The 13,490-nt window shown below is 58.1% G+C and overlaps 1 protein-coding gene across 1 annotated transcript in view; it reads left to right on the top strand.

Annotated features, from left to right (window-relative positions):
• Positions 1–12,998, top strand: part of EFNA2 (ephrin A2) — a 37,119-nt gene extending 24,121 nt beyond the window's left edge. The window contains exons 2-4 of the mRNA XM_062632779.1: positions 9,634–9,923; positions 11,985–12,050; positions 12,822–12,998. Coding sequence (XP_062488763.1) covers positions 9,634–9,923; positions 11,985–12,050; positions 12,822–12,943 — 478 coding nt within the window. The 3' untranslated portion in view covers positions 12,944–12,998. The remainder of the gene's footprint in view (positions 1–9,633; positions 9,924–11,984; positions 12,051–12,821) is intronic.
• The last annotated feature ends 492 nt before the right edge of the window (positions 12,999–13,490 follow it).

Here is a 13,490-nt window from a genome sequence, read left to right as displayed (position 1 = left end):
CACCAGCAATGGAAAAAACTCCTCCTGCCAGGTTAAGTGGAAAAATGACCAATATCCTAACGCCTGCCAGGTTAAAATGCATTCATTCAGGATAGTCTGTTAATGGCAGTATTGATTAGTCTCAGCGCTGGGCAAAGGAGCATCCATGTTAATGAGGGGCCAGTGAATTGCAGCAGCCGGTGTGGTTCCAGGGAGCTGCGGTGGGGGGACAAGGGTGAAGAACCCCAAAACGGAGCTGCTGCTGCGAGGAGGAGCGGGTTCAACCCCCGGGATGGGCTCTGACACCTGGAAAATGGGGAATTCATAGGCCAAAAATGCATATTTCCAGTTGGCACCGCTGGGGTTCTCTGGACAAGTGAGTGACCTCCTGGGCTGGAGGAGCAGCCTGGCAGGTCAGTGCACCAGCAGCAGCGTGCAGGCGCCGTCCACCCGGCTCGCTCCTGCTGTACTTGGCCATCACGGAGCAGCCAGCTCCCATCTGTTAAAAGCTTTGCCTTGTCTGGTCAGACCTGGTCCCAAACACATGTGAGCTACAAGCTCCAGCTTCCCTTGTAACGGGGCAGTCGGGTCGAAGGGGTCTCCAAGGCAGATTCCCAATCCTGTGCACAGTGATGCGCAGCCTGGCGCAGGGCCGGGGAGGAGCAGCAGCCCTGGCTTTTCCCTGAAAAGCTTCTTGGTTTTTGAACTTCTTTGCTTTTTTCTCTCCTTTTTTTTTTGTTTTTTTCCTTCTTGTTCCTTGAAAATACTTAAAAGCCCCATTTCAGCGTTCCTCCCCCCTCCCCTTTTCACACCGTGGTCCCTGCGTGGTGCAGGGGGAGGAACGAAGCCCAAGTTTGGTTTTTCATTTCCCTCATGCAACTTGGCACAAAGTGCGTGGTTAGAATAAACTTGCTCTTTCAAGCAGCAGGAGCAGTTTTGCTTTGGGGTGCCCACGAACAGCACCCTTGGGGGTGCCCTGCAATAGGGTCCCAGCCCCAGCCTGGTACCTGCGAGTGCCAGCGAGCATCGATTTGTACCCAAAAGCCCATGAGAAGACTTATTGCATCCATGTGGCTTTAGCACTTGCCTGGTACACGCAGAGCCAGCGGCATGCTCCTGCCTCCAAATTAATCTGTGTGGTCAGGGCACATCTCGTAAGATAAGTGTGTCGTGTGGAGAGTGTTGGAGAGTGGCTGAGTGCTGCTGTGCCGGGGGAACAAGACCGAACGGTGATGGGATGCGCCCGGCACCACGTCGGCTCTGCCGTATCCCCGCTCGCCGCAGCCACAGGGAGGCTGGGGCTGCTTCGGCTGCATTTTTGGCACTGGTTTGGTGGGGAGATGTCTCCAATGAGCTGTGTGTCCAGGCAGCAGGCACGAGACGTGGCACCGGCGCCTTGCCACCGAGCGCGGGCGGTTCGGCAGGCTGGCGCTTGCATTTAAGCAAATCTTGTTTTCTTGTGTGTTATAAAGGCTCCCCTTAGCCCGGGGGAGTGCAGATTGCTGCTCTTTCTCTAGACCTGCAAACAGGCTGAAATAATAGCTCCGGGTGTACCCATTTATCTCGGAGTCTATCTCGTTGTGCATCCCATCTCATCCCACTCTGTCACCCCGTCCTGTAATATCTCAGCATCTCCCTAAAGCAAAAGATGACAATAAAGTGTAAATGGGGAGTGTTGGCTCTGGAGCATAATGATGGCAATTTAGATGCCAGCCATAATTTCCCCGCTGTTGCCCCAGGTAACAGGAGCCGTTGTCTCCTGTGGGAGCACGGCCGAGCTGGGACGAGGTTACCTGCGTCTGAGCACCACCTTGGGACTCTGTCATTTACATTAAAAGGAGGGGAAGGGAAATATCCATAAATGAAGGAGGGAGCCTCAGGAAGGCCAGGCTGAACCAGCCTGGGGGGCTGCTGCTCCCCAGTCCTGCGCGGGCCAGCACTGGTCCTTGACCATCACCGCTGCCGGCCCACACTGGTGATGGGTGATGGGGCTGGGGATGCGCTTTGCTGGCTGCTGAGTGCTGGTTCTGCACAGGAACCCTCACACATCACCCACAGGGCCCTCCCCAGCCGCCGGCACGCTGCATGTTCCGGCTCATCCTGTTGCTGCATGCTCCGGCTTGCTGGAACCGCGTGGTGCCGGCACGGGGGAGCCGGTGGCTTCTGTGGCACCCCCAGAAAGCAGGTTTCTGAAGAAGGAAGTCTGGGGTTCGCAGCAGAGCCGGCCCCGTGTGATGGGCATGGTGCTCACCGCAGAGCCGCCTGTGCCATGGACATGCTTCTTGGTGCTGCAAACCAGTGCCAGGGTAGAGGCTCACAGCCCGTGGCTGGCGGAGTTTTAGGGATGTAAAACCAACAGAGACCCGGTTCTCAGGGTCCTTCCCCATCAGGGTGCGGATCCTTCGGAGGCTGAGCACAAAATCACGCTTGCGGTGACTCCGTCGATGATTTACCGATGCTGGAACGCGCTGTCCCTGCGGGCTGGGGGTGATGCAGGGAGGCTGATGCCAAAGCCAAGCCAGGGCTCGCCGGCCTGGCCCTGGTAACTCAGGGAGTGTCAGGAGAGGCTCGTGGGGCACGTCAGGGCAGGCAGTGTTGGGCTGCCCTGTGCCAGCTGCTAGTGGGGAGAGCTGTCCCAAGGGGCTCAATGGGCTGCTGGGGGCCCTGGGGCTTGCCCTATGTGAGCCAGTCGTGTGTGCCAGCACCATCCTGGCAGCTCTCGGCATGGCTCGGTCTCAGGTCGGATGATGGGTGAAGGCGGTGCTGTCCATCCCCATCCCCATCCCTGCTGCGCCGGGGCTGTCAAATGGCATTAAGCCCAAACTAACCTCCCGTCTGTGGGAGCCGTCACCATCATTCCAGATAACTGTAATCGAGCTGCTGAATATGTAGCTGGGCTCGGAGTTTTGTAGTCGAGATAAATATTGATATTAAAGCTGTCAGGGCTGGCAAAGCGACGCTGACACCAACCCCACCGGTATCTCGCTGCCTGACCCGTCAGCTCCTGCCGCCGTGGCTCTGCACAGCACCATTCCCAAAGAGGGGGGATAGCATCCAAGGTTCCAAACCAGAACGATCCCGCATCCCTCTCCACACACGTGGCAGCAGGCGGGAGGACCAGCAGCCCCGTGTTTTGGCCAACGTGGGCATCTCCAAGTGACACGGTTCCAGCTCCTGGTTTGGTGGCTGGGGGGAAAACCAGGCCCCTGGGAGGCGGAGGTCAGTGGGCAATGGGTGCTAGAGCCCCCGGGGTGGCACCCGCAGCCCGGGAGAGCAGAGGCCAGAGGATGCAGGGCTCAACCACTGGGAATACCCCTAAGTAAATGGGATGGTGCTGCTGCCGCCCATGCTTGTGGCTTTGTTCCTGATGGATTTCACTTGACGCCGCCTTTCCCGCTCTGCCGGGCTGGCTGCTCTCCTGTCGGGGCATGCAGTTAGGGTTAGGTGGGGATGGCTGGGGAGAGCCAAGCCTGGATCCTCCCATCCCTGGGGAAAACAGAGGGAAGAAGAGGAAAGGGCAAAACCACGCTGAGCATCCCTAAAGCATCCCTTACCCCTCCGCACCCCGGAGAGGTGGTGGCGATCCCTGGTGCCCGTCGCCCCGTGCCTGCCCCACGCCGGACCCGTCCCTCCTCCCACTTGCTCCTTCTTTATATTTTTAATTAGCTGATTCTCTATCTGGCGCCGGCGAGCGTTCCCAACCACGGCGCTGCGGAAACCTCATTAACACAGATCAAAAGGAGCTTTTAATGATTTATAAAGGTGCAGCAGTTTGGAGAAATTAAATAATTTAGGTGGTGTGTGTACGGCGAGTCCCTCAGGACCACATTACAGGCGTACCATGAGCCGCAGCCCGCCACGCACGGCCCCGCTCTGCCCCACCGCCCCGGCGCTTCGGATGCTGCCGGAGCACACACGGCCCCGTTGGGACCGGGGCTCATCACCGCCTCCATGGGAAGGATGAGGCTGAGGACCGGCTCCTGCCACAACCCCGGAGCGTCATCCCCTGGGTTTGGCTGGGTTGGATGCTGGGATCCTCTGGCACAGCCCGGTGGAGGTTTGGGGAGCATTGGGTGCTCACGCTGGCTTTCTGGCTATGCAGGACCAAGCAGCACGGTTACGATGAACCTTGGTGCTGGCAGGGTGGTGGGACCGGGTGGGAGGACCAACCCCGATGGACCGGCATCGGATGGACCCATGTGTCCGAGCGCATCCAGCTCTGGCTCCATCCCCTCCCAGAGCTTCCATTAGCCCTGAGCTCCGTTCCTGCTCTTGCATGGGGAGAATGAATCTGCCTCCGGGACGCTGCGACCAACACGTGGCCAAAGTCCGGCTCCCGGCGCTGCCTGCAGCATCCCACGGGATCGGCGCTGGGCGCTGCCGGCTTGTCCAAGGAGAAAGAGAAACAGATGGGAAAACCAGCTTAAACGTTCCCGGCATGAAGTCCGTTGCTGGCTATGGACACGCCAGCAACCAGCCGAGCAGCAGGATTAATGGGGAAAAGAGCCGTAACGCTGCTGAAAGGGGCCGGGCGGACGCCTCCTCCCTGATGCCCCCCCCTCAACACCCAGGAGCTGCTTTGTGCCTGTTTCCCGAGGGGGGGGGACAGCGACGGCGGCTGGCGGGGGGCTGGCATTGCCCGCACAGCATCCCAATTCCCATCAGGTTGTGTTTAGAAGACAGCGAGAGGGCGGCGGGCGAGGTTGGGGGCTGGTTTGGGGGGGGGGGGGGGGGGGGGGGGGCTGCTGTGTTTTATTTTGCTCTGTAATAGGCTTATTACTCCTGATCACGCTGGGACTATTTGAATGAAGGAGATTTCAGGAGATGAAAGCGTAAGGGAGGTTTTAAGCATCTCAGCGTCTGGTCCCGCAAGGACGGGTGCCCTTGGAGCCGGGGGATCCCTGCACCCGGGACCCCGGTGCCGGCAGCACCCAGGCCCCCTCCTTGCCTCTCCGCAAGCCCCTTCCAGCCCCTCGCTCCTGGGGTTACAAACCTCCTAATTTCCAGCCTCAATTTATTCATGGCCGGTTTATACCCATTTGTTTATGTGCCAACGCTGTTCTTCAGCTTAAATAGCTCTTTTCCTTCCATAATATATCTCCCCCCCCCCCCCCCCCCCCCGCCAAGTATTTCAGCGGGTGCAATCATATCTCTTTTCAAGCTGTTCAGGAAAGAAAAATCTGAATTATTTAACCCTTGGGACACTGGCTGGGCTTGCAGGATGCAGCGAGGCCAGAGACAAACGGGCTTTGTTCCCTTGCTGGGTCGGCTGCCCTTATCTGGGAGATTTGGGGGATGCTCCTGCTACCCAGAGGGGAAGCCGAGGCACTGCCTGCCCAGCCCGGGGGGACCAGGACCAGGGCTGGGCTCTCACAACCCTGCTTGTTGGGCCAGGCAGGGTTTGTCCCCCTGGTTGCCTCTGCCCCATGGAGGCCGGGGGGCTCGGGCTGAGGATGCCTCTGGTTTGCAGGGCAGGGTCTCAGGGGGCTTTTTGCCCTCCACAGGGAATACCCAAGAGGTGAAAGCTTCGGAAGGCCCTGGCATGGAGCTGTCCCCCTGCGTGGCACGGTGTGGGGGCACACGGGCACGGTGCCGCTGCGGCGCAGGCAGGAGGGCGGGCAGCAGAGCCGCTTCGCCAGCTCCGATGTTTTATTCCAGGCAATTTCACTCCAATGGGTTCCCACTCTTGTCATGCAAAGGGGCCGGCGCGTGATGGCACCGGGGATGTTGTCCATTAAACGTGGCCCCGAGATGGAGCCAACAGCGCGGGGCTCGGCGCGTGGTGGGTGCTGGTGCCAGGACCAGGGTGGCAGAGGGTGGGAGAGTGATGCAGGATAGAGCCCCCTGCGCTGGGATGCTGGCATCGGTGGGAGCCGTGGCCGTGCCAAGCGGGGTGTCCCAGGGGGGTTTCACTGCTGGAGACCCTGCAGTGGGGGTCAGCAGTGGGGCTGTGAGCCTGCCCATGTCCCCTGCCCTGCTGGCAGAGCAGGCCTGGCTGTCAGGCAGCGCTAACAGTAATGAATGCCCCTAATGAAGCACCCAATTAGCCAGGATCCCGGTCTTAATGGTAGCTGACAGAGCTGAAAGCTGCGAGTAGGCAATTGTCAAGTGTAACATCCCGCCGGGTGAGGCCGGGAGGCTGCTCCATCCGTCTCTGTCAGGGAAAAACAAAGCTCCCATGTTAACCCCTTTGGCAGTGGGTGAACTCTGTGTCCATCGGCAGAGCTCTGGTGGCCGTGGTGGGCTCTGGCATCAGCCCCAGAAGTGGCATCGTTCCTGGTGATGGCATCATCCCTATCCCATGGCATCAGCCCCAGCATCATTCCTGGTGATGGCATCATCCCTATCCCATGGCATCAGCCCCAGCATCATTCCTGGTGATGGCATCATCCTTATCCCATGGCATCAGCCCCGGCATCATTCCTGGTGATGGCATCATCCTTATCCCATGGCATCAGCCCCAGCATCATTCCTGGTGATGGCATCATCCCTATCCCACGGCATCAGCCCCAGCATCATTCCTGGTGGTGGCATCATCCCTATCCCATGGCATCAGCCCCAGCATCATTCCTGATGATGGCATCATCCTTATCCCATGGCATCAGCCCCAGCATCATTCCTGGTGATGGCATCATCCTTATCCCATGGCATCAGCCCCAGCATCATTCCTGGTGATGGCATCATCTCTATCCCATTGCATCAGCCCCAGTGATGGCATCATCCCCATCCCATAGCATCTATCCTGGTGATAGCATCGTCCCCACCCCATGATGTGTGCGGCTGTGGTGAGCCCAGGCAGAGTAACAGGAACATGGATTTGCTCAGAGCTGAGCTTCTCATTTGGCTTGAAAACGTTGTGAATTGGCTTTTATTGGTGTGCCAAAGCGGAGGTCTCTCCTCTTGCTTTCTGCACTTCCCAATGGACCAAAGGGCTCGTGTCCCCGTGTCCTTGGGACTCAAGGGCTGAGATGAGGTAGGGACAAAGCTCACCCCAAGGCTGGCATAAACCACACGCGTGTCTGAGATGTGCAGGGAGGGCAGCGTGCGCTCCATGCCCAGTGCTGCCAGGCGGGAGCAGGACACGGAGGACCCCGCTGAAAGGGGTCTGCAGCAGACGAGCGAGGGATGCTCCCGGTTCAGACAGCTCAGACCCTCTCACTGTCAGTGGGGCCCTGCTGCCGCTGAAATGAGAATGAAGGAAGAGAGGGCTCCGTGCACGCGGGGCTGCGCTCCTCCGGCAGCGCCCGAGGCTCCGGCTCGGGTCTCCCGTGGGCGCTGGTGCTCAGGGACAGGTTTTAGGGTGCTGGGTGCTGGACCTGGGCTGTCGGTGTGGTTGTGGCGCCATGGAAAGCTGAAGCCAAGGCTGGACGAGGCAGTGACAGCTCATCCTGTGCTGAGCATTGGTCTGTGGTGGTTCCATGTGGCCGGTGCCTGGGATGGGATGGAACAAGCACAGTATCACAGACCCTCATCCACATGTGCCCCCATCCCCACATCCCCATCCTGAGGGCATTCCTGGGGCTCTTCCAATGAACCCTGTGCTGGTTGCCTCCTCCTGTGCTGGGCTTTGCCTGCTGTGCTGGGGCAGAAGTGCCAGTGCTGCCAGCACGGCCCCACATCCATCCCCCCAAAGCTGCCCCACGTCCATGCATCAAAACCTTCCCCACATCCATGTATCAATACCTACCCCACCTTCATCCATCAAAACCTGCCCCACATCCATCCCTCCAAACCTGCCCCACATCCATCCATCAAAGCCTGCCCCACATCCATCCCTCCAAACCTTACCCACATCCATCCCTCCAAACCTGCCCCACATCCATCCTTCCAAACCTTACCCACATCCATCCCTCCAAACCTGCCCCACATCCATCCCTCCAAACCTGCCCCACATCCATCCTTCCAAACCTGCCCCACATCCATCCCTCCAAACCTTACCCACATCCATCCCTCCAAACCTGCCCCACATCCATCCCTCCAAACCTGCCCCACATCCATCCCTCCAAACCTTACCCACATCCATCCATCAAAGCCTGCCCCACGTCCATCGCCCAAAACCTGCCCCACATCCATCCATCAAAGCCTGCCCCACATCCATCCCTCCAAACCTTACCCACATCCATCCCTCCAAACCTGCCCCACATCCATCCCTCCAAACCTTACCCACATCCATCCATCAAAGCCTGCCCCACGTCCATCGCCCAAAACCAGCCCCACATCCATCCATCAAAACCTGCCCCACATCCATCCCTCCAAACCTTACCCACATCCATCCCTCCAAACCTTACCCACATCCATCCATCAAAGCCTGCCCCACGTCCATCCCCCAAAAAACCTGTCCTTCGCTTAAAACCCGACTTTATGCCTGGTGCCATTGATCACAGCTCATCAGCTCTAATGCAGCATTTGCCAGTCCAGCGAAGGCCCTTAGGGTCAGCTGATGTTTTTATTCCCCTCCAAAAAGAATAATTATTATTATTCCCCTGCTAAGCACGTGCCCTCCTGTTTCAGTCGCCTTTGCTCGGGCTTTTATAATGATCATTAAAATAAGTAATTTTCTTTTAAAACAAAAGGCAGAAAAAGGTGTTTTGTTTGGGGTTTTTTTTTTGGCATTGTTTTGTGCGCGTTTGAAAATTGTTTCCCAGTAAATCCTGGCCCTTTGTATTAATTTTACATTGAAAACGTTACCTTGCCAGGGGCAGGGTTGGCACAACTGACTCGGGGAAGGAGAGAGAAGGAGAGAGAGAAAAACCCTGCTCCTTAATTAGCGCGTTTCCCTCTGTGCTCGGAGTGCCTATGAAGCAGGTAATGAGCTGGATGGGGCTGGACGCTGCCGCTCCCCACCCGTGCTGTCTGCGGTCCCCCCTTTCCCTTTATGGGTCACCCTTCGCCATGCTCAGTGTGATGAGTTTGAGCCAGGCTCAGCCCTGCTCCCACCTGCCTGAGACCCCACTGGGCACAGGGAGCCCCCAGGATGCCGGTTTGGGGTGGCCACAGGAGCCGTGGCCACCGTCCCTACCCCACGCAAGCCACACTGACCCCTGCAGCCGCTGAGCATCCCTTCATGCAGCGCTGCTCCTCCAGCCCCGGAGCCGCGCGGTGCCCCCCATCCCTGAGGGGGACCTCAAATTAATTAGCAAAGAAAACGAGCTCGATGAGCAGAGATTAAAGCCAAGCTGCCAGGTTGGCTCCTGGGGGAGCCAGGCAATTTGGCCACCGGTTCCATCGGCTGCAGTGCCAGGAGCTCCAGGGGGCTGCAATGCCCCCGCTCAGGGCGCAGTGTAGGGATGGGGGTGTCGCAGGTGTCACCCCGAGGAACTGGGAGCTGCCAGTGTGTGTGCCAGAGCTCTCCAGCGCTGCTAATCCCTTGATGTCTCAGGTAATCAGTGCCAGAAGCACAAATGACACCGGGGTTGCAGCGCGGTGCCAGCGCTGCCACAGCATCGCCGTGAATAGTGGTCCTTTTGTGACTTAAAAGGTGCCGGTTTATCACGGGGCTCGGGGTTAATCTTGTAGGTTAATGGTGAGGAGAGCGGTGCCGAGCTGGGCCGGATCAGGCCCTGGGTTGTGGTGGACCCAAGGTTTTTGGCATACCCCATCCCCATGGTGGGATCCGGTGAAGCGTGGTCCCCCTGACGCCGGTTTCTCCTTCAGGTTTCAGCACGGGGATTACACAGTGGAAGTGAGCATCAACGACTACCTGGACATCTACTGCCCGCACTACGAGGAGCCGCTGCCCGAGCGGATGGAGCGCTACATCCTCTACATGGTCAACTACGAGGGGCACGCATCCTGCGACCACCGTCAGAGGGGCTTCAAGCGCTGGGAGTGCAACCGGCCCGACTCCCCCAACGGGCCCCTCAAGTTTTCAGAGAAGTTCCAGCTCTTCACCCCCTTCTCACTGGGCTTCGAGTTCAGACCCGGCCACGAGTACTACTACATCTGTGAGTAGGGGTGGTGGGGAGGGATGGATGGGGTTGGGCGGTGAGAACACCCCAGGGATGTCTCCCGCATCACCCCACAGTGCAGACCTGACCTGGGTGCTGAGCCACAGCCTGGTTTGCATTGGATGCCCCCAAACCCATCCTTGTGGTGACAGCACCAGCGTGTCCGAGTCAAGGTGGAGATCCCAAACGGTGCCAAAAGCCTCCTCCAGGGCTGAGCCACAGCCATGGGGTGGCCACAGGAGTGAATAGGACTTTCCAGGGACCACGGGATGATGGGGACACTGATTTCATCGTCTCCAACGGGACCAACACCGGGCACTGGTCATGGTGATGCACCGAAGCGGTGGCTCAGCCCTGCCAGCCCCAGGCAGTGTCCCCTTGCGCTCCCGTGTATTCCCATGCACTCCCAGACTGCGCTCCCCTTTCTCACCCAACAGATGAAGCCCAAACTGGCCTTCAAGGGGGGAAACCTTCCCATAGGCACCAGGCAGCGGTGGCAGGATCAAGCCGATGATGCCCCTCATTGAATTTCTGCCTCTGCAGAGCTGGGCATGGGGGGCTGCAGAGCAGCAGATCCATGGCAAAATCAGCCACTGGGGCTCGGATCCATCACTGGGAGTCTGGCAATCAATAAAGGGTGAAAAACCCATAAAGGAGAAGCCCTGACCCCCAGCACTCAGCGGTGTCACGGGCAGACAGGGGCGCCTCTTCCCGCGCCGGAGCCAGCCGTGTGCTTATCTGCCTTATTATTTCTCCCCCCTTTTTCCTAAAGCATCTGTTTGCAGCCCACTTAATTTGTTCCTTTTATCTATATTAAATTACCATTTTTGTCCCCCTCTCCCTTCCCCCCTGTAAAATGTCACTTGTGAAATAACAGCAGCTACAACTCTCTCTTCTTCCCCCCCCCCCCCAGTTTTATTTTATTTTATTTTACTTTATTTTTTTTATTTTTAATGTCGTTAGGGAGAGATTACACAGAAGTAAATGGTGAAGCCGATCATTGCTAAACCGGTTAGAATTCATGTCATGCGGAACATTAGAAATTATGCCTCTTTGAGGAACCGTATTTAGCAGACATGAAAGAAAAGAAATTACCTCCTCCTCGAGCTCGCAAATTGGAATGCCATTAACCTCGCGGGCACGGGGACGCGCTCGCTCTCCCGGTGCCGGGTCAAGGGCATGGGCTGGCCCTGGGGACAGAGCCGGCGGATGGATGGCCGCGGCGCGGCACGGCATGGGCCAGCATGGCACGGCAGGCATGGCCTTCTCCTTCCCATGTGGGGTGGTAGCGCCATGGAGGGAAAAAAAAGGGACAACTCCCAACCGTGGAGGCTCTGCAGCATCCCCCGTCGGATGCCAGCGCTCCCATGGGTGTGATGCTGAGCTGGGCGCAGGGGCTGGATGCGCCCGTCGAGGGGGCCAGGGGTACCATTGAGAGGGGGCTGCCCCTCTGCAGCTGCCCCATGGGTTTGTGTGGATAAAATAACCCAAATGGGTCCTGTGGGGCAGCGGGGGGGGGTGCCCCCCGTGTCACCATCTGTACAGGAACCTGCTGTCTCTGTCCCTCGGAGCCAAGGGGAGGGATGGTGGTGGTCCCCCGAGGGAACTGCGTGTGCCCCTTGCTGCTGCCTCTCCTGCGAGCAGCATCCCGATTCCCCTTCCTTCCTTAAGCTGAAATGAAACTTCATTGTGAATAATGCTCTCTGCCCTTCTTTAATGCAAAAAAAAAAAACCACTCTGAGACAATATGAAATTCTTTTAAAAACATATATATAAATCACATTTTCTCCTATTGAGAGGGGACTTTCACCAAGATAATTATTGCAATTACTCCCTTTCTCTCTCCCAGTGAGTATTATTCTTATTCTTGTGCCTTTATCCTCGTTTTACCTGCGGAGGGAAGCAGCACAGCCCTGCCTGCGCTCGCAGCCCTTCACCACAGGGACAGAGCCCCACGAGCCATCCCTCCCTGCCCAGCTGCACTGGGACCACTGGGGACCCTTTGTGGGGCCACAGCCCCCCCCTAACCTGCTGCTTCTCCCCTTTGTTTCCCTGCAGCCTCATCCCCCCCAAACACAGTGGACAGGTCCTGCCTGAAGCTGAAGGTTTATGTGCGGCCAACAAGTGAGTGAATGGGGGGGCCCTGGGTAGCCCAAGGGGCGAGGGGGTGATGGTCCTGGGTGAGTGGGGACCACTGGGGGGGGAACGGGATGCTGCAGGTCCCACCTTGGTAGCACTCAATGGGGATGCGGACAATGCCCGCATCCATGCCAGGGTGTCTGTGCCATGGCAGGCGCTGTGCCTGGTGATGGCCATTTGCTGCCGAGCTCCGTATGGGGGGGGGAATGAATAATAATCTCTGCACAGTGGCTACTTTTCAGAATCAAATAACTCAGCCATTTAAAAAAACAAATTAATAATTTTCTTCTCCTGTTAACGTGTAATTAGCAAATGGCAGCAGCTCTCCCTGGGGACGAGTGCCTGCGAAATGTCACCGTTTAAAAGGATGTCTTTCTTTTTTTTTGTGTATTTGCATGGCTTTAAAATAAAACCCAGTATAATGAAACCATCTGTAAAAAATCATTCTGTGTTGTTCAGGACTAGGGCATAGCGGGAGGTGGGGAAAGCTCTCCTCGTAGTGCTTGTTAGTGTGTTCATAGTGTTGGGGGTTTATTCCCTCACGGAGAGGGTGCCTTTGTGCTGGCCTGGGCACAAAGGACCCTTGACTGGGTCCTTGAAACAATCTCAGTTTCCAGTGCATGTGGCAGCGATGCCTTTGAGGAGGCAGCAGCGCCCAGCTGCTTGCTATGGGATAAGCCGCTGCATCCGCAGCCCCCGGGATGCTGAGGTGGGCTCTGTCTCCGGCTCACGTCTCCCTCCTTTCCTCTCCCGCAGACGATTCCCTGTACGAGTCCCCGGAGCCCATTTTCACCAGCAACAACTCCTGCTGCAGCCTCAGGGTGCCGCGCGCCATGCTCGTGGTGGTGCCGGTCATCTGGACGCTCCTGGCCTCGTAGCGCTGACACCGACGCGCCGGGGAGCGGCTCCGGGGAGCATCACCTCCGGCCACCCCCCTCCTTCCATCACCTCCGGTGCCCCGGGAGGGTTGGTGCTGCTGATCCTGCCACCGCGGGAAGTCCCCGTCACCGCACGGCCACCGCGCCAGGGGATGGCCCCGGGAGCAAAGAGCATCCCGGCTGCGCACACCGACAGCTCCCGTCCCCGCGCTTGCGGCTCGCTCGGCGCCGGCTCTGCCTCTTGGATGTCGCTTTTTGCATTTCTAGACCAAATACAGAGGCCTCGTTGTTTGGTTTGGGGGGGGGGGGTTTGGTTTTGTAAAGAAAAAAGGGGTTTATTTTTGTTTGCTGGGTTGTTCCAGCCCGCGCTCCCCCGTGCCAGACTGACCCGCACGGGGCCGGGCTCAGCCCCGCACTGAGCCCTGCTTTCACACCGGACACCAAGCAGCACAGTGATGGTGCCGACGGCTCCATTGTCACAGACTCCTTCCCGGCCCAGCCACCGCTCTGGCACCGGGATGTGGTGGTGCCGGCCCCAAGGCGCTTC

Source organism: Pezoporus occidentalis, unplaced genomic scaffold, assembly GCF_034315485.1.
Source record: "Pezoporus occidentalis ecotype Australia unplaced genomic scaffold, CSIRO_AGI_Poc_V1 ctg399, whole genome shotgun sequence".
Classification (NCBI taxonomy): Eukaryota; Metazoa; Chordata; class Aves; order Psittaciformes; family Psittacidae; genus Pezoporus; species Pezoporus occidentalis.
Note: the sequence above shows the minus strand (reverse complement) of the source record. Positions and strands in the feature narration are given on the sequence as shown.